The following is a 15555-nucleotide window of genomic DNA, read 5'->3' as shown; positions in this document are numbered from 1 at the left end:
AGATATGCCTAGTCTAATAAACAAAATCTAGGGGTGATATGATAGCAGTGTTTGTACTTGAGGGGCTCTCACAGAGAAGAGGGAACCATCCTATTCTCCACAGCACCTTAGGGTAGGACAAGAAGCAATAGATGGAAACTAATCAAGGGGAGACCTAGAACTAAAGAGAAATTTCCTGACAGTTAGAACGATTAATCCGTGGAATGGCTTATTTCTGGAAGTTGTGGGAGTTCCATCACTGGAAGTTTTCAGAAAGAGACTGGACAGCCCTTATCTAGAACAATCAATGTCCCATTTGGTCCATGATATGGGCCAGAACACCCAAAAATTGATGCCATTGAAAAAGCAACAAATAAAACAACAACAACAATAACAAAATGCAGCCCATGGTTGCAAGCAAATTCCACAACCTACTCTAAAGCATAGTAACATAGTGCACATAATACATGCCTTTAAAGAGAGAGGGTGGAGCTTCAATCACATAGTTGCAGCCATGAAGTCCTCCTTTCCTTCATCCATCCATCCATCTTCATCATCCATCCATCCATCTATCCATCCATCCATTGGTCGATTGATCCATCCATTTATCTTCATAATTCATCTACCCTTCATCATCCATCCATCCTTCACACTTCACTTTAATTATGTCTTTCTAACCCATATGATTTTCTTATTCTAATTCTAAACATTCTACTGCATAATTACAAGTCTCCCTAATGCATATGGTTTCTTCATGTTGCATAGCAGATAGGTAGATTTCCACTAATTGGGAATATGACTTTGTGTGTTGAAATGCTCCTCGGTCCTCTTTGTAATCTGAGCTTCATAATGATTTCAGCATATATGCCACTTGATTCTATTATAGCTAACAACTTAGCAAATTGAAACAGTCTGGCTTAGTGCAAAGCAGTTGTGACTTCCTTTTCAAGTTTAATTGCTGAAACATAAGGATAATTGTAATCTTGTTGAAAGAAGCTAAGCTTCTTCATATTGAATTTGTGAGATTCCCCCAGGTGCCCTTTGTGAAAATGCTCAGATTCAGAGTAGTTTCTTCTTACAGCCAGAACTTGTGGAAGTTTAAAACAAACAAATAGGAAAACCTCCTCAGCTGAGTTTTAATGATATTAGATTGTTGTTCCAAAGAGAAAAATAATCCTGAAGATCATCTCTTTAATTTATGATTATCTGGTCATTAAAAAGGAGCAATCAACATGGACCAAAGCAATAATATGCAGTGTTTGCTTGACTGATCAAAAACTAACAGTCCTTTGTCATTGAGTTTGCTTGTTGGAAGCCAGCTAGGAAGGTTACCAATGGTGATTACAAGACCCCAGGACAGTGCAGCTGTCATAAATACACACCAAGCATCCAAATTTTGATTACATGACCAGGGGATTCAATTTTTTTAACAACTGGTTCTGTGGGCATGGCTTAGTGGGCGTGGCTTGGTGGTCATGTGACTGGCTGGGCGTGGCCAACTCAACATCACTCACATCGAGGCACGCATCTCCTCGCCTGGCCTCTCATGACTGTGGGGATGCTGCAACAGTTATAAGTGTGAAAAATGGTCATAAGTCACTTTTTTCAGTGCCATTGTAACTTTGAATGGTCACTCCACACAAGCAAAGTACCAGCAAAGGAGGGGAAAAAAACTCCAGAGATGTTCCTGAGACAGGAAGTCTAGTCCTGCCAAGAATGTAATAAAGGTTAATGGAGAGGCAGTTTCTGTAAGCAACACCAGCATGTTTCCTTCCTGCCTTCCTTACAGGATTAGGCCAGTAATTTCTTCTAACAACCGGTTCTCCGAACTGCTTAGAATGTTAACAACAGGTTCTAGCGAAAAGGTGCAAACTGGTAGAATCCCACTCCTGTACATGACAATGGATACATGGTCATAAGTCACTTTTTTCAGTGCCACTGTAACTTTGAACAGCCACTAAACGAAATGGTTGTAAGTTGAATTTGCCTCTGACATTTTCATTCAAGTGTTGTTTTGGCAATTCATTATTTTTTTTCCTCAACCTGTTAGGAGTTTATTTTTATTTTTTTTGCATCTGCTCCCATCACACGTTCTCTCTCAGAACCCTCATAATAATCCTGTAGTATAGAACATTATCATTAATCTTATATTACCTAAATCCATCAGAATGTCTTGACTAAAATTGGGTATGAGGATGGAAGAGGTGAAATTCAATCAAGGGACTGTTCATAGCTCCATTTCTTAACCACAAGACTGCACCAGCTATCAAATGTACCAGCTGTCAAACACTTTCAAATGGTATTATTTTTCATGCCAGCTAGCATAGAGGAGCAAAATTTAAATTGCTACGGCAGACCAACTTTCAGATCAATTATTAAAATAAGACATCAAAGAAGATATTTATTGCATTTCGTCCTTAGTCAAGTAACATTTGAGGTGAAGTTCGGATTATATCCTACTTTTCGGTTTATTGACACCAATAAATTTATATTAAGTAAAAAGTAGCAAAAACTATGGTAAGAAAGTTCTAGATAGCAAGCTCCCTTGTCCTTAGCTGCATTACAGTTAGTCCTTAGCCACAACTGAGCCCAAATTTTCCTTTGCTAAGCTAGAGAGTTGTTAAGTGAATTCTGCCCCATTTTACAACCCTTCTTCCCACGGTTGCTAAGTGAATCACTGATTGTTAACTGGATCTGACTTCCTTGTTGACTTTGCTTGTAGAATTTGGCAAAAGTGATTATTGACAGGATTCTGATTGATGCCCTAATTAAGCCATGAGCATTGAGCCAAGTTTCAAAAGAAATCCAGTTATTTATTAGGAGCAACATGTCGGCACATACCCAATGTCAGGATTCCAGCACTTAACCCCATTTAAATCATGAGTCTCAAGCCAAACTTCCAAAACTTCAAAAGGATTTATTAGGAGTTAAAAGGTCCGGCATTGCCTGGGTGTAGCCGACTCTGAGACAAATAATTCATTGTCACCCTTGACCCTGGTTTTCCTCCACCCCCTGAGTGTATCATAATTCATATTCTCCAATGGGACACATCCATAGCCAAGAATCATCAATCATGCTCTCCAGCTAGATATTTGCTTGGCAGAAACTTCGGTCACCTAGTTACTATCTTTGAAAACATTTATGGAATGCAGTTTTGGTTTGCAAGCTGCCGCATTGCTCCCCCCTTCGTTTCTGTTGGCAACTCTAAAAAGACCAGAGAAATATTGTATGAGTTGACACCCAAATGAAGTCAGCTCTGCCTGGTGTAATTTATGGCCCACCTATGACACTGCCACCATCATAAATACAAGTCAGTTGCTAAGCATCCAAATTTTGATCCCCATGGGGATGTTGCAACAGCCATAAGTGTGAAATCGGTCATAAGTCACTTTTTCAGGGTTGTTCTAACTGACAGTTCTAAACAAACTGTTGTAAGTCAAGGACTACTTGTATATTTCTGCACTGAATAGAAGTTGGACCTCAAGAGAAGATCATATTATGATTCCTTTAAAAAAGGTTGACTCCTGATGACATCTTTGTTGGTTTCTTTTGGCAGTGCAGGTAGTTCCACGAGATGTAACCGGTCACTTAACAGTTGTTCAAGCTTATTACAGGTTCATCAAAAGCTACTTAGTTGCAAATCATTGCTGAACATCTGTGGTCATTTGCCAATACGACCAGTTTTAGGGATACTGCAGTTCCCCCTGCCTCTCTCTCCCCCACCCTGCCCTGCCAGGACCCCACAGGCCTATTCACACCCATCCCACACCACACACTTATCTTGTGAAGATCTTCAGGCTTCATGTTGGGGAAGGAGGTCAGACTGCGCATCCCTGGCTCAGAGGTGGTGAATTCAGCAGGTTCTGACCAGTTCTGGAGAACCAGTAGTGGAAAGTTTGAGTTGTTTGGCGAACCGGCATATCCCGCCTCTGACTGGCCCCACCCCCATCTATTCTCTGCCCCCACCCCCGAGTTCCAGCTGATCAGCTGGGTCTTCTTTGGTTGCCCTGCATAGGAGAACGGAGCTGGAAAGCAGGTTAGTGGGGTGGAGAGGGAATGGGGATTTTACAGTGACCTGAAGTGGGGTGGGAATGGAGATTTTGCAGTATCCTTTTCCTGCCACACCCACCAAGCCACACCCACCAAGCCATGCCACGCCCATAGAACTGGTAGTAAATTTTTTTGAATCCCATCACTGCAGTGGTGGTATTCTACTGGTTTGGCCCGGTTCTGCCAAGCTGGTAGTGCCAATTAGCAGTAGAGACCGAACTGGTTCTCTCTGATCCTCTGTGTTGGACCCACCTGCCTGCCCGGCTTCCTATACCCTGCTGCTGTAGTGACAGGGAGAGTGCAGGATTGTAATGAGCCTCTGTGCAAGCTACTTCTGCAGCCAGCTGCCTACAGTTTGGCAGTTCAAATCCCACCAGGCTCAAGGTTGACTTGGCCTTCCATTCTTCCGAGGTGGGTAAAATGAGGACCTAGATTGTTGGGGACAAGAGGCTGACTCTGTAAACCGCTTAGAGAGGGCTGTAAAGCACTATAAAGCGGTATATAAGTCTGAGTGCTATTGTTGGAGGTAAGTCAAAATACCACAGCGCCTGTGCAAAGTATGGATTTGGCGCACGCATGCGTGAAAAGTGTGTGTGCACGTGCAATGCACTCCCACAAAACCAGTGGTAACAATTTTTGAAACGCACCACTGCACCACTGCCCTGGACCAACTGGGCGGGGGATGGTGGTAGACTACATGACCTACAATGTCCCTTCCAAGTCTGTTTAATCTGTACTATCCCTGGTAACATCTGTCTTTTTCCTCATGCCTGCAATTCCTTTGGGGTGTGCCAAAATGGCGGCCGCTTCTATGGGGCAGCCACACAGCCTGCGGATGGACCGCTGCATTTTTCTGCCTTAATACAGTCTGCACAGCGCTGCTGCAGCTTCTCTGCAGCTGCAAGGTTTGTCCCTCGCATGCCCAAATGGCGCCCACTTCTGTGAGGTTCCTGTGAAAGCCATGGACGGACTGCTCTGAACTGGAAGAGAGGAGAAATTTCCTGACAATGAGAAAAATTATTCAGTGGAATAGCTGGATTCCTGGAGTTGTGGATGCCCCACCACTGAGTTGTTTTGATTGAGATGGTATAAGATGTCCTGCCTCCATTCCAGCAAAAAAAGAGGTTGTATTAATGATTAAAACTATTAAGAAGTCTTTTGTCCAAGTACTAATAGTTGCCTATGGAGGCCATACATTAGGAGACACTGATAGGTTCTTCAGATGGAAGCAGGATAGTCCTGTGTCAGAGATGTTCTACTGGATCTTGCAGTGACCAGATGGTTGGACTAAATGACATTATTTTCATCTCAGTGACTATATATATAACATTGATTTAAGGCAGGGGTCTCCAACCTTGGCTACTTTAAGCCTGGAGGACTTCAACTCCCAGAATTCACCAGCCAGCTTGCTGGGGAATTCTGGGAATTGAAGTCCTCCAGGCTTAAAGTTGCCAAGGTTGGAGACCCCTGGTTTAAGGCAAGTTGTACTTTTTATAACCCTGACTTTATGATCCTCACCATAAGATATTTCACAGAGGAATCTCTATGTTGTTTTCCCAGTGAGGTGTTACCTTTTGGACTTCCAACTGAATACACCCTTACTTTTCTACTCCGCCTTCTACCAGAAAGTCCCCGAGAGGCCTTTTCTATCTGGCAGATAACAGATGAGGACTTCCAGCCGCTTCTCAGCATCATTCTTGATCGTAAGTAGAGATATAACCTTCTGGGAGAGGATTCCCTTGCTCCTTGAAATGAAGCCCTGAAGACCTCAAAGTTGTGGGATGTCCTTTCTAATCGTATCATGGTGGTACCTGATTTGATGAAAGCAGTTGGTTTGGTTCTCCTTAATTCTTTTTAACGTTGGAGTGGTGTGTTGAGTGATGTGTTGATAGTCTGGAGGCTGTGAGTTCAATCCTAAATTGCAGCAGAAATTTTTCCATGGACCAGAGGGGATGTGGTATCCTGCGATCCCAAATAAAGAATGATCGATCAGTAGGAAAACGGGGTGGGGAATTTTCCTGCAGACTTTTTGGGGGTATTTTCCCAAGGTCTCTGGTCCTCGGGATTTAAAATTATGAGTTTGGTGGTCCCTGAGGTCCAAAAGGTTGGCGATCCCTAGTGTCATGCCCCTGATGGAGGCTGACTCTGAGGGAGAGGAGGAACAGCCGACAGGGAGTGGAAGTGTGGCTCCAGAGGTGGTGGAGGAGGCTGGGGACGGGCAGAGGCTGGCTGAGCAGTCAGAGGAGGACCCAGGCCCATCCCCTATCCATCCTAGGGCACGCAGGGAGGAGAGGATCAGGGAAAAACATGGTCTACTCGGGAGGAGAGGACCATGATCCTCTTCATGGGTTGCAGGTATGAGATCTGCATAAGAGTTTGGACCTGCATGCTAGCAAATGCTGGAGATAGTGAGTATTTTTCCTGGATGAGGTGTATCTTGGTTGGTGTTCTTCCAATGGACTGTACCTGGTTATCTTCCTGAAGTTTGTAATTATCTATCCTGGTCTGTCGTGGAACTTTCTTCAGTGCGGTTTGTTTTTGGTGTTTGCTTTGTTATCTGCAATTTGAGTTTGAACTGTATTTCTTTCGTTTAGAATGTTATTTTGAAAATAGTTTAATCTCCAACTGTGAACAATTGAACAGTGAAGCCAAGTTGAAGGCGTTAAAAGACCTTTATTTACGTTTTGGTTTTTGTTATATTTGTGGTGCACTCCGGGGCATCACACCTGGACTAGAAGAACTGCAAAGTCCCTTCCAACTCTGTTATTCTGAATTCAAGTGAGGTTGAATTCAGCTTGCGTATGGCTGCATAGTGATTCTGGGGTTATTCCTTTTTTGTCTCCGCCCCTAGATTCGACCATTCTTTCTCTTAGAATGGAACTTAACCAATCTCCATTTGGCAATCATATTTCTCCCTGGAATTGCCAAACCAAATGTGCCAAATATGTAGAATGGATGGTTGACCTACGTGGGTGACATGTTTGCACGTACCAGTATGACTCCCACGGACCATTGTGGGAGATCTCCCCTCTCAAATGGATTTTCCATTTCTCACAATTATGTTTGGCTATGTTTTGTGGCGTTATTTCTTCTATCCAGACTCAATGAGAGATTGGACTTCAGCTCTTGTCAGCCACCAGTATGGCCAGTGGCAAATGGGAGTTGTGCCGTAAAACTTCTGTAAAGAATTCCTTTGTCCTTGTTTTATACTCTGCTGTTCATGCTTTCAATGATGCTGAGGTCAACCTGGTGTCCGCAGACAATGCTGGACTTCAAATCTCACCGTCTCATACAGGTAGTCCTTGACTTACAACACTTCATTTAGTGACCGTTTCAACCTACAATGCCCCTGAAAAAAGCGACCATTTTCCACACTTATGACTGTTGCAGCAGGAGTGGGATTCTTCCGGTTCAGACTGGTTCGGGCAAACCAGATGTTAGAGTTACAGCTGGTTTGCTGAACCGGTATTTCACACGACCGGCTGGCCCCGCTCCTCCCCTCCCCGGAGTCTCCCCCGTGGCCCATTTTCAATGGAGAATGGAGTTCAGGGTCCATGCAGAAGCTCTGGGAGCGGGAAAAATGGGCCTCCTGGAAGTCCAGAAACGGGCCTGTTTCCAGCTGCCGGAGGGCCTCCAGAGGCTGGTGGAGTCTGTTTTCGCCCTCCCAGAGGCCCAGGAGAGGCCTCTGGACCCTTGGGAGGCTGAAAATGGGCTCCCCCGGGCTCTGGAGGCCCACCGGAAGCCAGAAACAGAAAGTTCCAGTAGGCCCCTCCCACCACGGTCATGTGATCCCCTTTTTCAGTCTTCTGATAACCAAAGTCAATTTGGAAACCAGATTCACTTAGCAAACCGTCTTACTGACTTAACTGCAATGATTCCCTTAACAACTGTGGCAAGAGAGGTGGTAAAATGAGGCAAAAACTCACTTAACCAATGTCTCATTTAGCAACAGGAATTTCGGGCTCAGTTTTGGCAGTAAGTCGAGGACTACCTGTCTTAGGTTGAGGAAGGATGCTAGAGAGAATTTTGTAAAAGCTTTCCAGTTTATTTGTTGTCTTTTTTTACCCTCTCACTCTAGCTCTTAAGAAATCCTTGGTGTATTTCCGTCGTGACCATGAAGCTGATATAGAAGAAGTCACCTTTGATCAACAGGAAGTGAAGAAGATATTCTATGGAAGCTTTCATAAGGTCCTTCCAGGGATGGGCTGCTGGGGGTTCGCAGGGGTTCAGGAGAGCCCCTAGCTAAGATTCTGTGCAGTTCGGACAACCCCCAAATCCCACTCCTGGCTGGCCCCACCCATCCCACCCCTCTCCTTCCCTCCCAGGAGTCCCCACACGGCCCGTTTTGGATGCAGGGAAGTGCAGGGTGCGCGCGGAGGCTCGGGGAGAGTGAAAAACGGGCCTTCTGGAAGTTCAGGAAGGCCGGAAATGGACCCGTTTCCAGCCTCGAGAGAGCCTCCGGAGCCTGGGAAGGCCGTTTTTACCCTCCTGGAGGCTCAAGAAAAGCCTCCGGAGCCTGGGGAGGGCAAAAACGCCCCCACCCCGTCATGGTGCAGGAGGCCGACTAGGCCACACCCACCATGGCCATGCCCACTCAGCAACTGGGCGGAGAACCCATTGCTAAAATTTTTGAAGCCCACCCCTGCTCCTTCTCCAAAAAGAGATATTCACAAGCACAGTACACCCCCCCCTTTCCCCCAATTCTTCTGCCTCCTCCCCGCTTTGATTTTTCAAAATAACAATTCTAAAAAAAAAAAAAATCTATCTAGGACATTTCCTCGCATGTTCATATGCACATATGTTGAAATTTGGGGATGTGAGCCAGCATCATAATGAAGGAATAAATTCCTTCCTGTCTCTATGTGCTAATCTACATAAATTTATGCACACAAGTATCCAAGAATATGTGTGGAAGAATTAAAAAAAAACTAGCAAAGAGAAAGAATCTTCTGCCTGGAAATATTAGAAGAGTTTTGAAAGTTAGATGGATGTAACGAGTGGGGACACCTCAATCTTAGTTTGATCTTTACAGCTGGTCCTCGACTCACGACCGCAATGGAACCCAACATTTCTGTAGCTAAGTGAGATGATTGTTAACTGAATTTTGCTCCATTTTACGACCTTTCTTGCCACAATGGTTAAGTGAGTTGCTGCAGTTATTAGTAACATGATTGTTAAATGAATCAGTCTGGCTTCCCCAATGATTGCTTGACAGAAGGTTGCAAAAGTTGATCACAGAACCCCGGGATGCTGCAACGGTCATAAATATGAGTCAGTTGCCTAGCGTCTAAATGTTGTCATGATTAGGAGAGACTTCTACATTCTATTCTGTTCTATTCTATTCCATTCTGCTCCACTCCATATTTTCTATTCTATTCTATTCTATTCTATTCTATTCTATTCTATTCTATTCTATTCTATTCTATTCCATTCCATTCCACTCCACTCCACTCCCACTCTACTCTACTCTACTCTACTCTACTCTACTCTATTCTATTCTATTCTATTCTATTCTATTCTATTCTGTAGCTGACTGACACCATTTGAGAATGTTTTGAACTTTCTTAAAGCAGCGGGAGCTATAAAGCTCTTCCAAAGAGAGGAGAGGGCAACCCATGATCTTCTGGGCAATGATGTTAACCCTCTAGAGCGCTGTCCTATCTGCCCCTGTGCAATTGGCAAACCATACAGAGGGGCAGTAAGTTAAGATACTCTCTCTGATGCAGCGGTAGAAGGTCACCAGCAGTTTTTCATACAGTTGTTGTTTTCTCAGGTAGTATAATCTCTGCTGGGCCATTTTGACCAGTGCTGCAACGTGAGCACCCCCAGGTCAGGTCCTCTTTTATGATAACACCCAGAAACTTAAAACTGGCCACTTGCTCCACTCAATCTCCATTGATAAGCATGCCTGATCTTTTCCTTCTATAGACCGCTATAAGCTCCTTGGTCTTATTGGCGTTGAGGAACAAGTTATTGTCTCCATACCATGAAAGCAATTAGAAATTGAACTTTTTACTTATAATCTAAGCTCAGGATGCTACAACTCTCTTATGACTGCAACTCTTATAATTCAGGTGGGCTCAGAGGTTTCCACGGTGTGTTGCATTGTGTTGCTTAGTCTGCAATCAAGAACAAGACTCAACTGTTTCTGTCTGTTGGGCAGGTCCATGTATTGGTGAGCCATGGCTGGGTCAGACTCTATGTTGACTGCAAGAAACTAGGAGAAAAGATCCTTGGGAAATCGGAGATCCTTTCAACGGCAGGCTTTATCACGCTTGGGAAGCTGACAAGAACACGGGGACCACGGAGTGGATCAGCCATGGTAAGCTTCTTGATGGTCCATAGTCTTTCTCTGATTCCCCAAAGGCAAGCAACCTTAAAGGAAACCTAGTGAAGATATAGAACAAGAGTCTTCAAACTTGGCAAGTTTAAGACTTGTGGACTTCAACTCCCAGAATTCCTGAGCGAACATGACTGGAGGAGGAGGAATTCTGGGAGTTGAAGTCCAACAAGTCTCAAAGCTGTCAAGTTTGAAGACCCCCGATATAGAAGATAGTGTAAAAGGGAGAAAAGCTACGTCTTATGAGCATAGCAACACCGTCTAAGGCATGACTCCTATTCAGGCTTGTCAATTGCTGGTATGGTAGTTCAACAGTAGTTATGACATTGTTATTGTTACTTCACTCAAAAGACCCTCAATCTTTGTCTGCTTGGGTTTTTAACCAAGGTTAGGGGGTTTTGTGGCTGAATGCACGGTGCAAATCCAGTTCATTTTATAAGCTAGTAATTCTAGGGCACTCTGGTTTGCAGAAAATGGGTTAATGGTTATGGCCTTAAAATAGCCTTTCAAATATGGAGGAGCTAATCTCTTGGCAGTGATAAAAGCATGGAGAATCCATTTCCATTGTCCAGCTGACAATTTCCATACATTAACTATGTAATTCAGAAGAGTGTGCAAATCCAAAAGCGTTAAACTGTTTAGCTCCAGGTGACAATATGGAGAGGTCTGTGCAATTGTTTTGGCAGCATTTTCAGAAGGGGTTTGGCATTGTCTCCTGGGTTGAGAAAGAAGGACAGGCCCAAAGTCTCTTGACAGGTTTCATGCCTAAAATAGGATTAACAGGGTTGGTAGGGACCTTGGAGGTCTTCTAGCCCAACCTCATATCATTTTAGATTGTCCATTCCATTCTTAAAAACCTCCAGCGTTGGAGCATTCACAACTTCTGGAGGAAAGTTGTTCCACTGATGGATTGTTCTCACTCTCAGGAAATTTCTTCTTAATTCTAGGTTGCTTCTCTCCTTGGTTAGTTTCCATCCATTGCTTCTTGCCTTGCCTTCAGGGGCTTTGGAGAATAGCTTGACTCCTTCTTCTTTTCTCTGGCAGCCCTTCAAATATGGGGAGACTGCCAACACAGGTGACATGATAGCAGTGATCCAATATCTGAGGGGCTGCCACAAAGAAGAGGGCATCCAAAGCACCCGAAGGCAGAACATGAAGCAATCAATGGAAACTAACCAAGGAGAGAAGCAACCTAGAATGAAGGAGGCATTTCCTGACAGAATAATTAATCAGTGGAACAATTTGCTTCCATAAATTGTGGGTGCTCCATCCCTGGAAGTTTTCAAGAAGAGCTTGGGCAACCAGTTTTCTGAAAGGGTATAGTGCCGTGATGGCAAACCTATGGCATGCGTGCCAGAAGGGGCACACAGAACCACTTCTGCCGGCACATGAGAGGTCGCCCGGAAGGGCCCAACTGCGCATGCGCGCGTCCCCCGCCAGCCAGCTGATTGTCGGGTATCTGCCACCCATGCGCGGGGGAAGATGCGCAGAGACATGCGGTGTGCAGGGGGGGGTGCATGCGCATGCGCAGACGTGTGCATTGTAGGGAGGGTCAGGTGCGCATGCTCAGGGGGCAGGGGAAGTCACACGTGCATTGCATCATGGGTGCAAGCACACACGCATGACCTTTTGGCATGCAATGTGGAAAAGGTTAGCCATCACTGGTATAGTATGGAGCAGGAGCATGGGCTTAGACTAGAAGACATCCAAGGCAGGGTTTCAAACCTACATCATCACAGTGGCGTCACGTGACATATCAGGAATTTTTCCTCCTTTGCTAAACCAGACGTGGGTGTGGCCAGCGCGTGACACCTCCTGCCCACAGGACTGGACTTTGACAGCCCTGCTCCAAAGTATCTTCCAACTTTGTTATTCGGTTGTGTCACCCTTACTCATTTTCTTCATTGGACTGGGCATTCATAGCTCCCAAAATCATTCATCGTAGGGTTTTGCCTCCAGCCTCCCTATCATCTCTGTTGCTATTCTCTGTATTTTGGGAACATCGTTCCGCCCCACCCCTTTTGCAGTGCAGATCCCATAATTAATGCATTATAAAAATTGGGGGAGGGAAATTCAATGAACAGCTCAGACCTCCTTTGCCTCCCACGGCTTTTCCTGCCCTCTGCCTTTTTCAACATCCACAATTCTTGGATAGACAGGATGTCTCATTATTCGCCGTCATTTTTCTTTAGCTAACTAGATGTATCTTTGGTGCATGTCATTTTGAGCTGTGAAGCTCCCAGTAACTCCCCCTGATCAAGACATGAGAAATGAAACATCATTTCTGCTAGCTCCTTTCCTTTCCGATGGGCTTGATTCGGAGACAAGATAGTGAAGGGCTCGGTTGTTTCTTTAAGAGTTCGGAGTAATGGAATAACAGAGTGGGAAGGGACCTTGGAGGACTTCTAGCCTAACCGCCTGGAGAGAGGCAACTTAGAACTAAGAAGAAATTTCCTGACAATTAGAACAATTAATCAGTGGATCAGGTTGCCTCCAGAAGTTGTGAATGCTCCAACACTGGAAGTTTTTAAGATGAGATTGGACAAGCACTTGTCTGGATTGATACAGGGGCTCCTGCTTGATCAGGGGGTTGGACTAGAAGACCTTCAAGGTCCCTTCCAACTTTGTTATTCTGATATTCCATTCCGTTCGGTTCCATTCCGTTCCATTCCGTTCCATTCCGTTCCGTTCCATTCCATTCCGTTCTGTTCCATTCCGTTCCATTCCATTCCGTTCCATTCCGTTCCATTCCATTCCATTCCGTTCCATTCCGTTCCGTTCCATTCCGTTCCATTCCGTTCCATTCCGTTCCGTTCCATTCCGTTCCGTTCCATTCCGTTCCATTCCGTTCCATTCCGTTCCGTTCCATTCCATTCCATTCTATTCTATTCTACTCTATTCTATTCTACTCTATTCTATTCTACTCTATTTTATTCTACTCTATTCTATTCAAGTAGGAGATCCTATACCATTTGAGACAAGTGATTGTCCAGCTTCTTCTTAAAAACCTCCCGTGATGGACCATCCACACTTTCTGAGGGAAAGGCATTCCACTGGTTAATTGCACTATAGGTCAGCTAGGCTGCTTCTCCCCCAGTTGAGTTTCCATCCATTAGTTCCTGTCTTGCCTTCTGGTGCTTTGGAGAATAGGTTGACCCCCCCTCTTCCTTGTAGCAACCCCTCAAATATTGGAACACTGATATCATGTCAGCACTAGTCCTTCTCCTCATTAGACTAGACATACCCAATTCCTCTAACTGTTCTTCATATATTTTAGCCCTTGTTGCTTTTCTTTGCAGAGCCTCGATATCCTTTTTTTTATATCTGATCATTTGGTGATCTGATCATTTGTTGCCAAAATACCTACAAAAAGATTGCACATGTAGTTATGTACTTATTCCATGAAGATTGCTTGGACATTGTAGCCACCAGCTTGGATCCAGCCCATCTTCCCAAATAATAACGGAGGAACTTTGGGAAAACTAACTTTTTTTTTTCCTCTGGAAGTCAAAGAATGTGCCAGGAACCCAAGATTATTCCATTCTCAGAACAGCAAGATTTGTACATCTATAATTGCGAGGGGCTATCAAGGCAGGCAGAATGATATGCAACATCTTGTTGAGACAAATCATGTCTCTGCTGTGCATTGACAAAGCATTTCATGGCTCCCGTGGCATAGAACTCTTCATCAAGATGAAACCGAGCTGCCTCGTGCATACATAGTAAATGATGACACTGATAATATCGTCTTGAGGGAGGAGAAACCTCAAAGAATAATGGGCCATCCTGAGGAGATTCTACATGAAAGGGAAATGCTTCTTAAAAAGTGGATTTAAAAATGTAACAGGTAGACAAACATCTGTCAGGCCCGAGCTCACAGAAGAAACAGCACGATCCAATCTGGTCCAATCCTTTATTAGCTTACACCTAAGGGACAGAATCTTGCCAAACTAAAGCTATAATCTTCTAATCCACTACACATGTTGTGAGAGATTCGAAGGTGTGATATTCTGAACCTCTTCCTCTTCTTCCCTGCCCAACTCAGGCAGGGATGGGCTTCAAAAATGTTAGCAACAGGTTCTGTGCCCGGTTGCTGGGTAGGCGTGGCCATGGTGGGCGTGGCCTAGTTGGCCTCCTGCACCATGAGGGAGCATTTTTGTCCTCCCCGGCTTTCCTTGAGCCTCTGGGAGAGCGAAAACCAGTGGTGGTATTCTACCAGTTCGGCCTGGTTCGGGCAAACCAGTCGTAAAAAAATGTTACCAACGAACCGGTAGTTAAAAAAATAGTTACCGGTTCAGCCGAACTGGTATTTCTTTTCTTTTTTTTAACTTTTCCCTCCCGATGATCAGCTGTTCCGATGATCAGCTGTGCTGAGATCCCCCTCACTGTCTTACTGCTTCGCCTAGGAGGCTTCCCTGAGGCCTAGGAGGCAAAAAGGGGCACACGGGGTGGTGGTGCTGCATACCGCCCCCCCGTATTCCATTTTTGGCCTTCTGGGCCTCAGGGAAGCCTCCTGGGAGCAAAAACGGCCTTCCAGGAGGCTTCCCTGAGGCCCAGGAGGCAAAAAAAATGACGGGGGGTGCTTCTACAAAAAAAGAAGCCACACCCATCCAGTCACATGACCACGCCCATCTAGCCATGCCCACCTAGCCACATCCACAGAATCAGTTGTAAAAATATTTGCATCCCACCCCTGGTGAAAACAGCCTCCTCGGGCTCCGGCGGCTCTCTGGAAGCCAGAAACAGGCCCATTTCCGGCCTTCCCGAACTTCCGGGAGGCCCATTTTTTGAGCTTCCACATGTGCCCTGCACTTACCTGCATCCAAAATGGGCCACGTGGAGACTCCTGGGAGGAGAGGGGAGGGGTGGATGGAGCCAGCCAGGAATGGGATTTGGGGGGTCCTCCGAACTGTGCAGAATCTTAGCTGGAGGATCTCCTGAACCCCTGTGAACCCCCAGCGGCGCACCCTTGATCTCAGGACTGTGCAGTCTCTTAATATAACCTCTCTCTGGGAAAGCTCTCGGTTGCCCAAACCCTCCCTCTGCTTCTCAGGAGCATGTTCAATCACACAAACTCCCCCGAATTTCTGACATCTGAAGGGATAGAAAGGACAGAATTATTCTCCAAGACTTTAGGAAGATGATGATTGTCAATCTTGGAAACAAAAGTGACCCATGTCAACAGA

At 45.1% G+C, this 15555-nt stretch overlaps 1 protein-coding gene across 1 annotated transcript in view; it reads left to right on the top strand.

Annotated features, from left to right (window-relative positions):
• The window catches only part of COL20A1 (collagen type XX alpha 1 chain), a 173169-nt gene that overhangs the window by 104655 nt on the left and 52959 nt on the right, over nucleotides 1-15555 (top strand). Inside the window, exons 24-26 of the mRNA XM_087928872.1 lie at nucleotides 5590-5732; nucleotides 8108-8217; nucleotides 10193-10351. Of these exons, the coding sequence (XP_087784998.1) occupies nucleotides 5590-5732; nucleotides 8108-8217; nucleotides 10193-10351 (412 nt within the window). The remainder of the gene's footprint in view (nucleotides 1-5589; nucleotides 5733-8107; nucleotides 8218-10192; nucleotides 10352-15555) is intronic.

The sequence above is a fragment of the Pseudonaja textilis genome, chromosome 3, assembly GCF_049901715.1.
Source record: "Pseudonaja textilis isolate UNSWEBS1 chromosome 3, rPseTex1.2, whole genome shotgun sequence".
NCBI classification, from domain to species: Eukaryota; Metazoa; Chordata; class Lepidosauria; order Squamata; family Elapidae; genus Pseudonaja; species Pseudonaja textilis.
Note: the sequence above shows the minus strand (reverse complement) of the source record. Positions and strands in the feature narration are given on the sequence as shown.